Source organism: Chaetodon trifascialis, chromosome 19 (genome assembly GCF_039877785.1).
Source record: "Chaetodon trifascialis isolate fChaTrf1 chromosome 19, fChaTrf1.hap1, whole genome shotgun sequence".
Classification (NCBI taxonomy): Eukaryota; Metazoa; Chordata; class Actinopteri; order Chaetodontiformes; family Chaetodontidae; genus Chaetodon; species Chaetodon trifascialis.
This window is the reverse complement of record NC_092074.1, coordinates 4,772,501-4,786,914: the sequence shown is the minus strand read 5'-3', so window position 1 is coordinate 4,786,914 and position 14,414 is coordinate 4,772,501. Positions and strand designations below refer to the sequence as shown.

Here is a 14,414-nt window from a genome sequence, read left to right as displayed (position 1 = left end):
CCCTCAGCCAGTGACGTGCGGTGAGGCTCATGACTGGAGACGCACGGACTGCTCTGGAGTCGGATGTAAAAATATATGAACCCAAAATAGAAGCATATATTTCAATTTTGACCTTAATTGAAACATTTAGTTGTTTTAAAAGTTTTGAATTATGCTTTAATCAATTCCACACGGTTCAACAAGACGATAGCAAGAAAAACAAAAGAATATTTAATATAAGGTCAAATTCCTTTTTTGTTTTGGTTTTTTTGGGCTGATCTCTTTTTTTTAACTAAAATTGAACACATCACCCTCTGCATAGGAGAGCACGCAGCGACGTGCATTGCGCCGATGGAGCTCAGCACTGCCACCCATCAATGTGGCACGGTACTTTCTGCCTCACCCACAGCACAAGTAAAGCCAAATGGTTACAGAAGTGTCAGGCTTGTTGGTGCTCCGTGCATGGAAACGTGTGAGGATTAAAGTTTGTCCTTGGAACTGAATTTGTGTGGAAAGATCAAGTGCATGATGGGACATAGAGTATTCCACAAATGGGATTAGACTACATGAGGACTGAAGGTATTCTGTTTGGGCTGCTGAGAACTCTATTCATTCTAAAATTAATAATCACCCAAAATAAAAACACACCAAGGGCAATTTTTTTATGTGCATCACACAGAGCAACATTTGTAAGACCTTGAAACACTGCTAAGACTTAAAAGCAATATTTTAATTTTCAGGATTCAGCTTTAAGGGAATCAGAAGAAACCTCTTTTTCCACCCTGTGGTTAATTTCACTCTTTCCTAGGAACACTGCTTGGAGCCAAATTTTACTCAACGTACCACATCCTGCAAAGCTCCATCACGCAGTCTTTTCAACACAGAGCATACAACACCAACACAAGATGAATACAGGAGAGACAGTGCCTGTACTGGGGTAAATAAACATTTATTGAACATGTAACGCAATTATTCTCAGATGAAATGGCATTTGGACTGTGTGGGCTTTCTCCATAGAAATCATGGGTTCCTCCACACAGACGTTAGGAAATCAGAAAGTCCTGCTTCATTCACGTGGCACAAGTCCATGAGGACGAACAGAATGAAACCAACTGCTGTGCTGAAAGGGAATCCAACATAGTTCATAAATGTAAATAGAAAAGACATGCAACTTCTTCGTTGCTCGTCCTTTACGTCCTCTTTAAAAACTGAAAACAAATGCAAGCTCCTCTAAAGAAATCAAGGTGCCAAAGCTGCTTACACAGCAGCAGAGGATTCGTCCCACACTCCCTAAAGCCATCCCGTTTTCTGTCTCTACATTTCCTAAAGATTCCAGAAACCAAAACTGACCTTACGTTATATTAATACTATCAGGGATGTGATCAAAATGCCTGACAAGGAAAAGCTGGATCATTGGATTTTTAATGACTAAGAAAGAATCATAAAAAACTAAATCCTGAGAGAATAAAATATATACAGTATATGTAATCACATCTCTGACAGTATTAAATCAGTGAAGGCAGCCAGATCAATCTCACCGCATTCCCTCTTTACAACCGCCTATCTCTCAACCTCTACACCGCACTCCGATGGTACTGTGCTCTCAACAACCTTAGTGTCCACTGAACTCAGTCCAGCTGCTCTTGAAGGTTCCTGCTTCCGCAGCACATTAGTCCGTCTCCATGGAACCACTGTGTGTCTCCTTGGACACCATGAGTCTCATCAGTTTTCCGTGGAGCTTCTCAATCTTCTTGACATCCTGGGCCTGGTCTGTCTTGTACTGTAAACACTGTGGGCATGAGATGAGAGACTGATGAGAGAAATGATATCATGCTGTATCCTTAAATGCTTTCTATAGCAATCACAAGAGCAGACATTTGGACTTATGAAACACGATGACATTAATAATGGCACTGAGTGTTGCAGGACGAGGGCACTGCTGGCCTTTGTATGGCCATCTCAACGCTGTTATGTCACATCAAAATGTCTACTGTGAAAAAGGGGTCTGTTCTGAACATGCCATTAATCAAACCATTCACCATGTATATCTGTAGATACAGTGCTGTGATTGTTTGGGTAAAGGCTATTCATTGCCTGGCATCCATAGATACATCAAGAAAAGGGTGGACTGTCATGAAATATAGTACAGACATTCATGTTCAAAACGTGTACTTTCCAGAGAAACATCTCTGCATCTCAAGATGGACTGGCACAACAATTTGGTACAGAAGTTCATGTTGCCATGAGGATGAAAGTCAGTGACACCAGTCGTCCCCTGGCACTCCATCGAGTGCCATCATCACGTCTAAACTTGAATGTAACCAAACTTTATCTATCAGATTTTTCTTTATAATCAGTATCGTGTGCATTGTGAGGACTGGTCCTAATACAATTAGTTGCTGAATCAATCAACAGAAATCGAATGATTACAGCTGAGTATCTTCAAGTACGAAGTATAAAGCCTAACGATTTTTAAGACCTTCTTATGTTTCCACGTTTCACGTCACTAAATTAAATACTGGTACATTACTTCGGTTTTCACCACATTTCCCCCCGGCCAAACTAATACAAAGTGGCATACAATAAATTGCTACAAAAAGTAAATGGCTTTCTGAGAAACGTTTTAGAGATATCCGATATAAACGTGATCAAAAATGACTCTCATCCAGTTACACTCAGTTTCATTTGATTGCAACAGTTTAATTAACTAAAACATTATTTCCTCATGTCACTCACCACGGCATTGTCGGTCACTTTGATGCACAGGTTGCCGTCACAGTGTCTGTACTTCAGAACCACTCTGACCTGCACACAGAACAACAACCAAGTGGGTGAATTTGGGAGTTTAAAGTTAAAAAACAGACCCGCAGTAGGTACAGTCACGTCTACAACGAGCTATGAAGCTAACAAGCTATCAAGCTAGCATGCTAACCTACTTAAAAAATAAAGTGTTCTCACCTTCATGGGATCTGTCAGATACAGTTTTTCTGCTGCACGGGCGAACTCCTCCCAAGTCTGATAGTAAGGCATTTTTTAACCGACTAAACTTTCTATATTATACGAAAGAATCTGTTTGTATCAACCGAACAGGTTTGCTAACTTCGGAACACCACATCAGCAGCAGCGTGAACACAGCCAATCAGAGTGAAGAGAACGTGATGTCATTAAGACTTCCGGGTTACAGTTTCAAAACTCAGGCACGTTAAATTTGTGCAATTAAGGAAGGTTTATGGTGACTGAAACCTTCATTTTTCTGAGTGTATTTGCAAACAGCTTCCAGTTATGTCTAAAATGTAGCATACCAAATGCATGCGCCACAGACAAGTACAACGGCTCATAACTTTCTCATTTCCATTTTCCAAACAAAGTGATGCTGTCCGTCTATCATGACTCTGCACTTTGAGTTGAGTTCAACTACCAGTCAACGATGTAATATGCAGCAACATCTGACTCTTGATTTTTAGAATAGTCCCTATTGGCCTCCACAGCGGACTTTTGTTTTGAAATTATCTTCCGTCGCAGGACCGGAAATGTTCCTTTGCTGTATGTATAGGACATTCTAGATGCTGCCCTCTAGTGGTTGCACTTAAAACTCATACAAAAGCCTGGCCATTCCCATTATAACAGTGCAGAAGGCTTGGAATGTTATGTCAGTGTTGTAGTTCATTGATGTATTCTATTATTCGCCTTGTTATGCCAATGTGTTTCTAATCTCCAATTTCTTAAGCAGAACTGGATGTGTGGTGCTCAGTTGCCAAGCAAGTATTCAGATCTTTCCAAGATGGCAATACAACAATATGAAAAAGTACTGCATTTAAAAAGTAGTATTATAGTATTATATAATTATTATCAATTTCAAATTGCCTGTGCTTTTGCTGCATTAACACATGAGTAGCATTGTTGTAGCTGATGGTGTTGAAGCTAATTTGATCTACTTACTATTAACATTTAACAGCAATGTTTTTTAAAGTGATCATATGCTTTGTATGTAAACTGTTATCTGCAACATAACAAGTAACTACTTCTGTCAAATAAATGGTGTACACAGTTATAGCAGACAGTATCATATTACTCTTATATACTATGCTTGCTGGCTGTTGCTTCTAATCTTACCATGTCACTATGTCACTTTGCTTCAGATGCTATTGCACTATTAGTCTGAGTACAACACCAGTTGTGGATTCTGTATGTATATTGCTATCGCCTAATTACTACCGTTTTGAGTTTAATTGGTTGTGTAGTTGATTATTCTCTTGTTTTTTTTGGGGGGGGTTTAAGCATTTTTAATTTCTTTTTAAGTTCTCTATCTTTATCATTATTTCTGTCCTGTGTTGCTGTAAAACACACATTTCTCCTCTGGGCAATCAATAAAGGATAATCTAATCTTAAATCTATTTGAGTAAAAGGTGTATCATAAAATGGAAACGTTCAAATAGGACACAAACACCTTAAAATGACAGAAGTGCAGTACTAAGGTATATACGGCTTTGGGAAGAAGCGCTGCAGCTGGTATTTCATGGCTTGCACACTAGATGGCGGACAAAGCTCAGGTAATTTTATGGAGAGAGCTCTTAGATGAACTCAGACAACTGAACTGAGAGGTTGATATCAGTGTTTGACTGGTGTTCTTATTTTCCCGAGCAATTTACAGAGAGCGTAGCGGGCGAGCGAGCTTCATTTCCTTCAAATCTAATGACATTTACTGGTTCACTGCATTAGATGTCATAATAACTGAGCTGGTGAGGAGTGGGTGGTGTGCTGATGGCTCATTCATCATCATCTGAGTCAGTGGCAGCTCAGTCACCCAAATGGCTGACTTGCACCTATTTCAGATTTTAGAATCAAAAAACATGAAAATAAAGGAGTCAGTGTCATAGCTACTGCCCACAGCCACGCATACATTCACATAAACACAGTACACAAGGTAAATACAGTGACTTTTCATAAGTATTACTAATGGTTCTGAGAAGTGCTGTTGACAGGCCTTCATATATCACTTTAAATGTATTCACTACACTGATTTTTCGTATGGAGTCTCCCTGACAAGCAAAAACGCTTGCATCATGGGAGCAGAACTGCAACCTTAAACTGCTGGTATTGTTTTGGTAAAATCAATCTGCCCTTTCCACAGCGGTGAACCTTTCTATCAAAGTGCAGTGGCATTACATAAAGGCAGCAGAGCTCATAATATGACCTTTTGCCTCTACCTTTTTATTTTTTGGAAAACCCTGTTGTAATCCTCTTTGAGAGCATCAGACGTCCCGCTGGGTTAGCCCAACTACCTTTAAACAGAATAGTATAGTCTGACACTTCATTTCAGGCCAGCAGGGGTTTGACTCTCATCTGCTCTTCAATTGCAAGGCCAGAAAGGAGCGATTTGCATTCTTTATGTCATCACCTGATCAACATTCTTATGATGCTATTTGCACTGAACTCAGCTGAAGATAATCTGATTAAGGGGTGGGGAGTAGTATCCCTCTGAGCTAAATGAAAAAATGGTACTTTTAATTTTTGGCTGTAAACAGGTTGAGTAGACCTCCGCTCTGGTAAACCTCTTTTGAGGGTAACTTTCAAAGTTCCATATTTTCTCTTCAACAGCACAGACTCCACCTCTAGCCATAAGGCATAAACACATGTTAAAGCACACATAAACACACCAGTAATTCACACGGCTGGTGACAGGTGCCACCTGTGGCTGAACATCAGCTCCTGTCTGTGTGTCCACAGCACTTGTTGAAAAGATCTGTGCTTGAAAATGTCCACATTTGCTTTCATTATTACATTTTGCACTTGCACTGAATTTCCAATCTTCAAAGGTGTTGAATACCACCCAGAGATAAAATGATTTCTCATAATCCTCGTAAAGATAACTTTGTAGAGATGTAGAAATATAAAATGTTCACCTTATTTCAGCATTTTTCCTTTGATCTGTGGTCCTCATATAGACTTATATCATTTGAAATTGTGGCAGCAATGCTCTACTTTGCTCTTTATTTGGCAAATCATGTGGTGGCTGTCTTGTGCTCTGGCCCTTAATTACTTAAAGAGTTGAGGATAAAAAGTCATTTTGTGGATGGAGTCGATGAAATTGGACTAAGACCTTTTCAGGGAGGAATGCAAATGAACAGTTTGATGAAGGTCAGGCATTTATTGTAATATGTAGAACTGGTATTGCCTTATTTTAGTGTCATTAAAGTAACTTCTGATTCTTCCTCTATGTGGATGAAGCTGCTGTGTTGTAGAGTCCAAAGGCCATATTTATGGTCAGTTCCTATGAGGTTTTTGTAAAGGGAAACAGATAAGGCAAATTCAACCTGCTTATTTTGTAAAGTTTTCAGCCTCCTTTGGTCCCAGCTCAACATCACAGCCAGAAACACACTGCAAGAGAGCCAACTCAGTTGTCAGGGGCAACCTGTACGTGCTACGTCCCACAAGTTGCGTCGATTGTTGCCTTCAAGTGTCATAGGAAATCAAAGGCTGATAGATACAGTGCAGATGAAATACGCGACAAACGAGTTTCTTTTTCTCTTAACATTTAGATGTGAATGTTTGGTGGCAGCTGAAGCTGTATTATCCGAATATTCCCTTTATCTTACTCTCATAGCCTGGGATGGTGTGTTATCACCTATAGGCCACAATTAAATAAAACCGAAAAATTGTGTTTTACACTAAATTTTCTCGTTTTTCAAGCTGTGTGGGAAGTTTGCTTAGTGGTATTTACTAATAGCCATATCACGCTGTCCAGTTAGGCCTAATAGTAATCTTGTCACTCAGTCATGTTGTTAACTTTGGCACGAGTAGTCTATGTCTATGTAAGCTAACCAGGATTTCTTGAAAATTATTCTATCGTGAAATATACCACTGGCTAATTAGCCTGCTAGTAATATGTGTGTTCTCCTCCTATGAGCGTCCTTTGATGAAAGACTTGGCATTTGTAAAGGAGACATTAATTTCCCGTTGTGTGACCGGGGTTCTTCAAAGTAGGAGCTGACAGTGTGTCCATGAACGCAGCACGTGTAGCAGCCAGCAGGCAGCGGCAGCAGACCGGTACCCGAGCGGCACAGCGGCGCATCACAACGACCCAAGTGCGTCAGAAAATCCCGAGAAACGCTGCAATAGTCCACTTTCTTCCCTGCGACTCATCGCCACCAGCGGAGCCGCGATGCTCTAGATCATGTAGGATTCGACTGTTTCAATTTTAAACCCCAGTTTTCTTTTTTTCTTTTCTTTTTTGGTACTTTTTAACGGATAGCCTGCAAACTGTGAAGCCTCTCGTGACGCCGTCGGAGTCCCATTCATCTGGTCGCCTGTAGCCTTGAACCGAGCGGTGAACTTTTTGGGAAAACTACAAGTCAGCCGTCGTCGATATCTGAAGGAGTTTGTGATATATTTGGCCTGACAACACTTTCGTCATGAGGTAAGAAGCTCCCAGTTGTCTTAAATGTGAAGTAATGTGAGAGAAGAGGCTGCTCTGTGGGCGAGAACGTGATGAAAGTGAGGAGTTGAAGCCCCGCACAGAGCAGCCGGGAGGAAAACTGTTAGCTAAACATGTTGCTTTGATATGTCAGCAACGCCGCTTCAAAACACGCTCCGACATGTACGCGGGGTCTGCCTGCACTTCCATGTTAGCCTTATTAGAGGGTGAACACTGTCCGCTTTATCGCGCCGACAGGCTCGTTGAGCGTTCCACTCAATTTGTGCTGCATTTGTGGACGTGCATGGGTTTGGAATGGCGCTGTGACTCCCACACTGCATAACAGGGATTATGTTTGAGCGCTGCTGATGGGGCAGCGTCTATGTGATGCCGCGTGCTGATGGTGGCACAGCTCGCGCTCTTCGGTCAGCACGGGGGACTGGCTGGCAAATACCCAGGCGCGTTTCGGAGCATGCAGAAGATATCCAGCCTGTGCACATGTGAAGACACCCAAAAACACTTCATGGCACGTGTGTTTGGGAGTCACCTTTCGGCTGTAACGGGGACACTCTACCTGCTACAGGTGTGCACCCATGTGACGCCTGTTGTACACTGCTCTTAACCCCTGGATCATATGTTCAGTGTGAGGAGGTGCACAGTGTGTGTGGCTGTTGTGTAACATGGACGGGCTCTGTGTTACCCAGTGAACATGATGTTGGCTGTTTTTTGAAGAGCAAGAATGACCCCAAGCTGAGTGTCCTTAAAGACAGAAGGAAACTGCTCAGCACTGAGGGCTGTGGGCAAACAGCAGACATGAACCTACTGAACAGGCTGTATGACTTGTATGTTCCCTTGTTATTCTCTTTGGAGCTTGTAGTTTTCTTTTGGTGAATTCTAAATCTATTATTACTTCGAGTTCCTAAAATGTCCACACCACCTCAGTGTCAACGTCTACAACTGCCAGTGTGCATTGAGAACAACATGTAGGAAAGGTGGCAGAGAGATCATTTTTGTCAGCTGGTGTAGAATAGCCTTCCCCTCAGGAGTGCGTCCTTAAAATGGCCTGAGGTTGCTGATGAGGCAGAAAGCACTGCTTTCACTTGATTCTGGTTGACATGTCGTAACGCAGCGCAGCAGTTTCTGTCAGATATTTCCTTTTGCTTGGTGCTGGGAGAGATGTTCCGCTCCTTGCAGGGAAAAGTTCAAATGTCAAAACAGCTTTTATGGAAGTGTGTGACCTTGATTTTTTTTCATCCATGGGCTAACTTTGTGTGTTAAAGTGAGACATGTAGTGTGGATGGGGCCTGCCCCCTTTAAGAAAGCCCCTAATTGAATCCAGCTGTTGGAATCTCTCTGTAGGCCAAACTGCGGTTAACAATAGCTTTGGTTGTTTCAAAGAGCCGCATGTTGCGTCCATGTCCCAGAATGGAAACCGCTAACTTTTCATCTCCCTCATTTTTTTCCCTCCTCTTCCTCATGCTTTTTTAACAACTTTCTCATTAGTTGCTTTTAACCTCTCGTGTGTTTTGGAGCGCATCCCTCCTCAAACTGGAGCGGTGTTGAAACTGAACATCGCCAAACCACTGATGGCAGCCAACAGGAATAAGACGTGCTTACTTTTGATCACCAGACTGTTGTAGCTTAAGGCAAGTTGTTTTCCCTGCTGTCATTGACAGGGAGAAATGATGTGTCTGTGGGGTTTAACAGGTGTGTGTGTGTGTGTGTGTGTGTGTGTGTGTGTGTGTGTGTGTGTGTGTGTGTGTGTGTGTGTGTGTGTGTGTGTGTGTGTGTGTGTGTGTGTGTGTGTGTGTGTGTGTGTGTGTGTGTGTGTGTGTGTGAGAGAGAGAGAGAGAGTATGAGTGGCAGACCCAGCTGCTCCCAGCTGACTCATGCAGGACACTTGCAGCTGTGTGTTACTGTGCCATAAGGTTGTGGCCACAGTGACAACCCTAAGTTACTGGCCCACTGGCATTCAGCACACACTCCTGAACTATAACTATATAAATTATTTTCTCCCCATTTTTTTTTTTTTTTTTTTTAAACAATTCCACCAACCAACTCGATGTCATGCCCTCTCACAACTTGTGACTGGCACACCTTTTGCAACCAGGTCCCCAGGGGTCCGTTCATTTCCACTAACAGCTGACTGAATGAAGCAAACTGAAAGAAGTTAGTCATGGATGAAGTTTTTATGGTCAGTGGCCTCAAGCGGTGAATCAAATTTCCCTGCCTTGCTCAGCTGATGTATCAGGAACAATAGCCTGGCGAGTCCAAGATGGATGTCAAGTTGCTGACAGCCAGTAAGAGCTGCCAAGTTTTTAAAAAGTAATTTGGATGTATAAAGCTAATAAACAACTCAAAAGTGGTGCTCAGAGAACCATTGCTTTAATGATTTGGATCAGCTATAAGCTTTGAAGGTTTTTTTTTTTAGATATTTATTGAGACCTATTGAGACTATCTTGAGACCTTGATGAGGATTGTATAGGCATGTACAACCTGTGCTTGGTTGACATCTGTCATCTGACATCTGCACCTTTGTCTTTCTTATTGGTTAATGGTGTTTGGTGACCTCATGGAGTTCCAGCAGAGCTCCTCTTATCGTCAGCCTGAGCAGAACAAGGCTGTGGTAGACAAACAAAACCAAACAGCATCGGCCTGAACTTTGCTGCTGCATTTACCACCTCTTTGATGTGTGAGAGAGAGAGAGAGAGAGAGAGAGAGAGAGAGAGAGAGAGAGAGAGAGAGAGAGAGAGAGAGAGAGAGAGAGAGAGAGAGACCAAATCATTTCAGCATAGATTTTTTTGTTGGTTCAGTCAGATTAGGACCAGTGAAAAATGCTTGAAATGGTAAGCAAAACCCTTATTTGTATGAATTACATCCATATTTTGGTCATTTCTGTGAAATGCCACATTTTGCAGTTGATTTAGTTTTATTATCAAATTCTGTGTTGTGGAAATCATAGGTCTCTCCAAAAGGATATGGTATTGTCAACAGTCTCTCTAGGTCCAGTGAATACGTAGCAGCACGTGGCTGATGGTTTGCTCCCGGCTGTTGAGGTCAACGATACCTGGCGGGAGCACATTCCAAGACCACGAGGATCAGAATGTATATGTAATGGTGGTCAGTTTGTTTCCCTGCATCGTGTCAGGCGGCACTTAACGCTGATGTCAGCTTATCTCGGGACGTTTGATAAGCAGCATCGTCAGGGTGACGGGGCTGTGAAGTGTCATGGTAACAAGCCCTGACAACTGCTGAAAGGCTTTGCGCCTCCCAGGCACTGTAGGTTGCACGCCAGAGACGAATGACAGGAGCCGAGGCCGGGCTACACGCAGCCTGGAACTGTTGAATCTGTCTAACTGCTGCACTGGAGGAACTGTTTATGAGGAGAGTTTCAGTCGCTCAGGATTTGAGGTTGGACTGCAACCAGTTATGTTATCCCATCTACTATAAATGAATTATTAATGAGGTCATCCTGAGGCTAATTAGAAGTGAGAATAAATTTCTCTTGTACATTGATTTATAAGACTTAAGATACAGCCACTGACTCAAGTTTCTTCTTGTGTTTTATTGAGTCTAGACAGAGAAAGAGATGCAAAGAAACAGTCAAAGGGGAGCTGAGTCATGGCATAGATGTTTTCCTCTTCTTTACAGCACAGATTAATAGATCATGTCACTGTAACATCATTACAAGAAGTATGACTTCATTGCCAGGGAGCATACTAATCTAATTCACAGTCACTTTCAATGTAGCGGTCTTTGTCAAACTCCCGTGGCTTCCTGATTTCTGCAATAACAGTGCTTGCTTTGTGAAACTTGATGTACCCTCTGAAGGAATCTGTGGAACTGGTAGCAAACTCTGGAGTCAAGTTTTGACTGCTTCTCCTCTTTCATCATGCAAACTCATCGCAAGCTTAGTCGAGCAAACGTAGAAAACTGGTCCCAAGGCTGTGTCCAGACTTGAAAAATGATATGTCACTTGATGCCAAAGACAGTTTTATGAACTTTTTGAATGGGCCATTAAGTTTGTAAATCTCTTCAATTGCATTTTCTGTATTATTGTCCCCACCTAAGTGCAGGGATTGATCCAAGTTTCCCTCCAGATCAGATGTTAATCCATGCGGAGCGATTGATGTGGCTTTATATTTTTCTTATGCCAGAGATATGACTACAATCTTGAATAATTCCTCTGAAATGTCAGAAAGAATCATTAAAATTGACTAATGAGCTGGAAGAGTCTCAGTTGACCTAATCGACGAAGCTAAACCCATACAATCTCTCTATGTCTCTACGTTCTCTCACTCTCTTCAATCACTCTCTTCTCTCTTTTACCCTCCAACCAAATGTGTGCCTGTTTTTCTGCCATTCCAAATGCAGCTGAAGGTGGATTGAGTTATAAAATGTTAAGTACATGCGACAACAGGACGGGAGAATGAATTTATTGTGCTCCAGTGATTTCCTTTGAAGTTTTTGGGGAGATTTTGATCGCGGCTGGCTCCCCGCCTCCATCTGCTCCTCGCACTCCTCATCTCCCTCACACCTCCTTTCCTCCCTCTGCAGCCTCTCTCTGCCAATCCATCCTTAATCTCACTCTCTAGTTTCCCCCACTATCTGCTCCAAAAAGGGACGCTTTACAGGCTTCTCCCTGCCAGGTTTTTTTTTTTCTTTTTAATTTCCATCCATTCCCAGACGAGTTTCATCCCTCACATCTCGCGTCTTATGTTTCAGCTGTCTGCTGACTGACTGCTTGCAGAGGTAAAGTCAACCCAAGGAGGAATGTAATCACAGCTTGTGTTTAAGAGGCACACGCAGACACAATTCTCCCAGGATTATTGCTGATTCACGACAGTGAAAGACATGACTTTGAGCTCCAAGTGTACTCACAGGCAGTGATCATGGCATCGAGTCACTCACTGTGGTCAGAATATAACTGTATTAAAGTGTATATTTAGGTAATTCTACTTTATTAGATGGTGGAGAAAGACAGAAAAGATTATTTACGTTTCTAAGTCGTGTGCCGTAAAGTGACTGTTTTTAACCTGAGCACTCTGTCCCAGTTCAACACATTCTCACTGCAATCACAGTCCTCTACTGTTAGCTGCTGAGCAGCTCTACTGGTGTGGCTGAAGGTTACGTGCCTTGCTCAAGGGTGTCTCAACGATTGCTACAAAGGGAGTATTACTCATTCACTGCAATGACACTCCATGTTCAAGTCGACCCAGTGATTCAGACCAGCAACCTCCCTGTCACAAGCTCACTCCTCTGTAATCTGTAGGCTACCACCATCCATCATGGTGTGTGTGTGTGTGTGTGTGTGTGTGTGTGTGTGTGTGTGTGTGTGTGTGTGTGTGTGTGTGTGTGTGTGTGTGTGTGTGTGTGTGTGTGTGTGTGTGTGTGTGTGTGTGTGTGTGTGTGTGTGTGTGTGTGTGTGTGTGTGTGTGTGTGTGTGTGTGTGTGTTTGCTTGCATGCATGCTTACAAGTTGAGTAATTTAGTTTCCCCCATCTTTTTGTCACTCATGGTCTTGCAGAGCAGGTTAAGAAATTATCCTCTTTTTCTCATACATGGTGTTTTGCTGCCCTCATGATGCATAATATCCAAATCAAACACTTAAAACACATCTTGACAAATAAACACTCTCTAAAGTAGGCTGAGCAGAGAGCATGATGTCACATTCACTTGTCTTTATCATGTCAATATTAGGATAAGAGGGATGCACTGATCCAGCTTTTTCTCTCCTGGTAACAATTCCAATACCAAGTGTCAATCTGATACCCCTCCCCTCTTTTTTCCCAAATGTAAACACTGTACACTGCTTTGTGTGCAACTCACTTGAAGTAATGTAAGGTAACAGCCAGACTTTGCTGTGGCAGTAAAAACTGAGTTGACTGCCTGTAACTGATGCAGAAAACATTGACTTTTATAATGACAGGGCTGATACCTGATTCGCTTAATAAGGTCAGTGTTGGTGCTGATGTTAAGCCAGCTTATGTTTTCAGAATTCCTTGATCAAAGGCTTTAACAAACCTGTTACTGAGGCACAGCGCTTGCCTTCATATGAATATAGTAATGGGACAGTTAAAGTAGAAACAGGATGAAACTCCAATTAAAATCTGCCTATTCATATCTGCACATTTTTACAGTAATTTGATTCCATTTTAAGGGTGTTTTTGCCCAGCAGCTTGTATTTATTTCTGACCCTGACAGTAAAAAGCTGCCTTCCTTTCGCTGAAGTCAAATGAAGTATCAGTGATATAATTGCTGGTTGGCCTCACTTCACTTACAGGGTGTGAGTAACAGAGGAAGAGTCGATATGTTAGAACATGAGATCAGGAGGAAAACTTAAATCTCTAGCCCAGCTCATTGATCAGATTGCCTCTGACTAAGATCTTGTAGGAAGAAAGAGCTGTTATGTTTGTTGATGAAGAAGACATCAGTGAATACTGCTGGAAATTAATTTCTATGACTAATAATGTGGCATAAAGCCTTTTCTCTGGTTGTGAATGAAACTACAGTTTGCATTCATGAAGCATATATTATGTATTTTGGCCTTCAGTGAAGCAAAACTTGCAGTTTAGGACATTAATCCAAATATTTATTTCAAATGCTCATGTCTTGTGTGACACTTAAATGGATCTTGGTTGTGTAAATACACTCCCAGTAAGTGACTAAAACTGTCCACAAATATGTGCCTCAATGTTGTTAAAGTCACTATTTCACCAGTTGCAGCGTTGTACTCAACTGAGGATGGCTAACTTTCTCCTGTGTCACCTCCATCCTTGATCAGGAGGGGAAGGTGTGATACCAGATTAGCGTTTTGTCTCTCTGACACTTCTCTCACGCAAGCTTCCACCCACCTGCTAAGGCTGCACACTTGCTTATATTTTCACATTGCAACTGTAGATTCACCATTACTAATAATATAATTCTAGCAGGTTCAGAGTATTCATTGTAGCTGAAATTGTCCAAACAACACTGTATTTTTACTGCTTCCCAATTCTAGTGTAGTGAAGTGTCTGAGATGC

The 14,414-nt window shown here is 42.0% G+C and overlaps 2 protein-coding genes across 3 annotated transcripts in view; one reads left to right on the top strand and one right to left on the bottom strand.

Annotated features, from left to right (window-relative positions):
• Positions 1-250: 250 nt before the first annotated feature.
• Positions 251-3,120, bottom strand: srp9 (signal recognition particle 9). Its single transcript, XM_070987453.1, has 3 exons — positions 2,938-3,120; positions 2,716-2,784; positions 251-1,768 (listed from the first exon to the last, which is right to left on the bottom strand). Exons 1-3 carry the CDS (start codon positions 3,007-3,009, stop codon positions 1,649-1,651), a joined length of 261 nt encoding a protein of 86 aa, XP_070843554.1. The 5' UTR covers positions 3,010-3,120; the 3' UTR covers positions 251-1,648.
• A 3,862-nt stretch (positions 3,121-6,982) lies between these two features.
• The window catches only part of enah (ENAH actin regulator), a 126,208-nt gene continuing 118,776 nt past the window's right edge, over positions 6,983-14,414 (top strand). The window contains exon 1 of one of the 2 annotated variants that reach the window (XM_070987114.1): positions 6,983-7,396. In XM_070987114.1, the coding sequence (XP_070843215.1) occupies positions 7,392-7,396 (5 nt within the window). In that variant the 5' untranslated portion in view covers positions 6,983-7,391. The remainder of the gene's footprint in view (positions 7,397-14,414) is intronic. The other variant, XM_070987118.1, reaches the window with a different exon arrangement.

What these genes read in the sequence shown, in the direction of transcription:
- srp9 (XM_070987453.1), bottom strand. Translation starts at nt 3,009, where the DNA reads ATGCCTTACTATCAGACTTGGGAGGAGTTCGCCCGTGCAGCAGAAAAA. An exon ending in ATCTGACAGATCCCATGAAG is followed by an intron (nt 2,785 to 2,937) that starts GTGAGAACACTT and finishes TTCTGTGTGCAG; the next exon opens with GTCAGAGTGGTTCTGAAGTA. An exon ending in AAGTGACCGACAATGCCGTG is followed by an intron (nt 1,769 to 2,715) that starts GTGAGTGACATG and finishes TCATGCCCACAG; the next exon opens with TGTTTACAGTACAAGACAGA.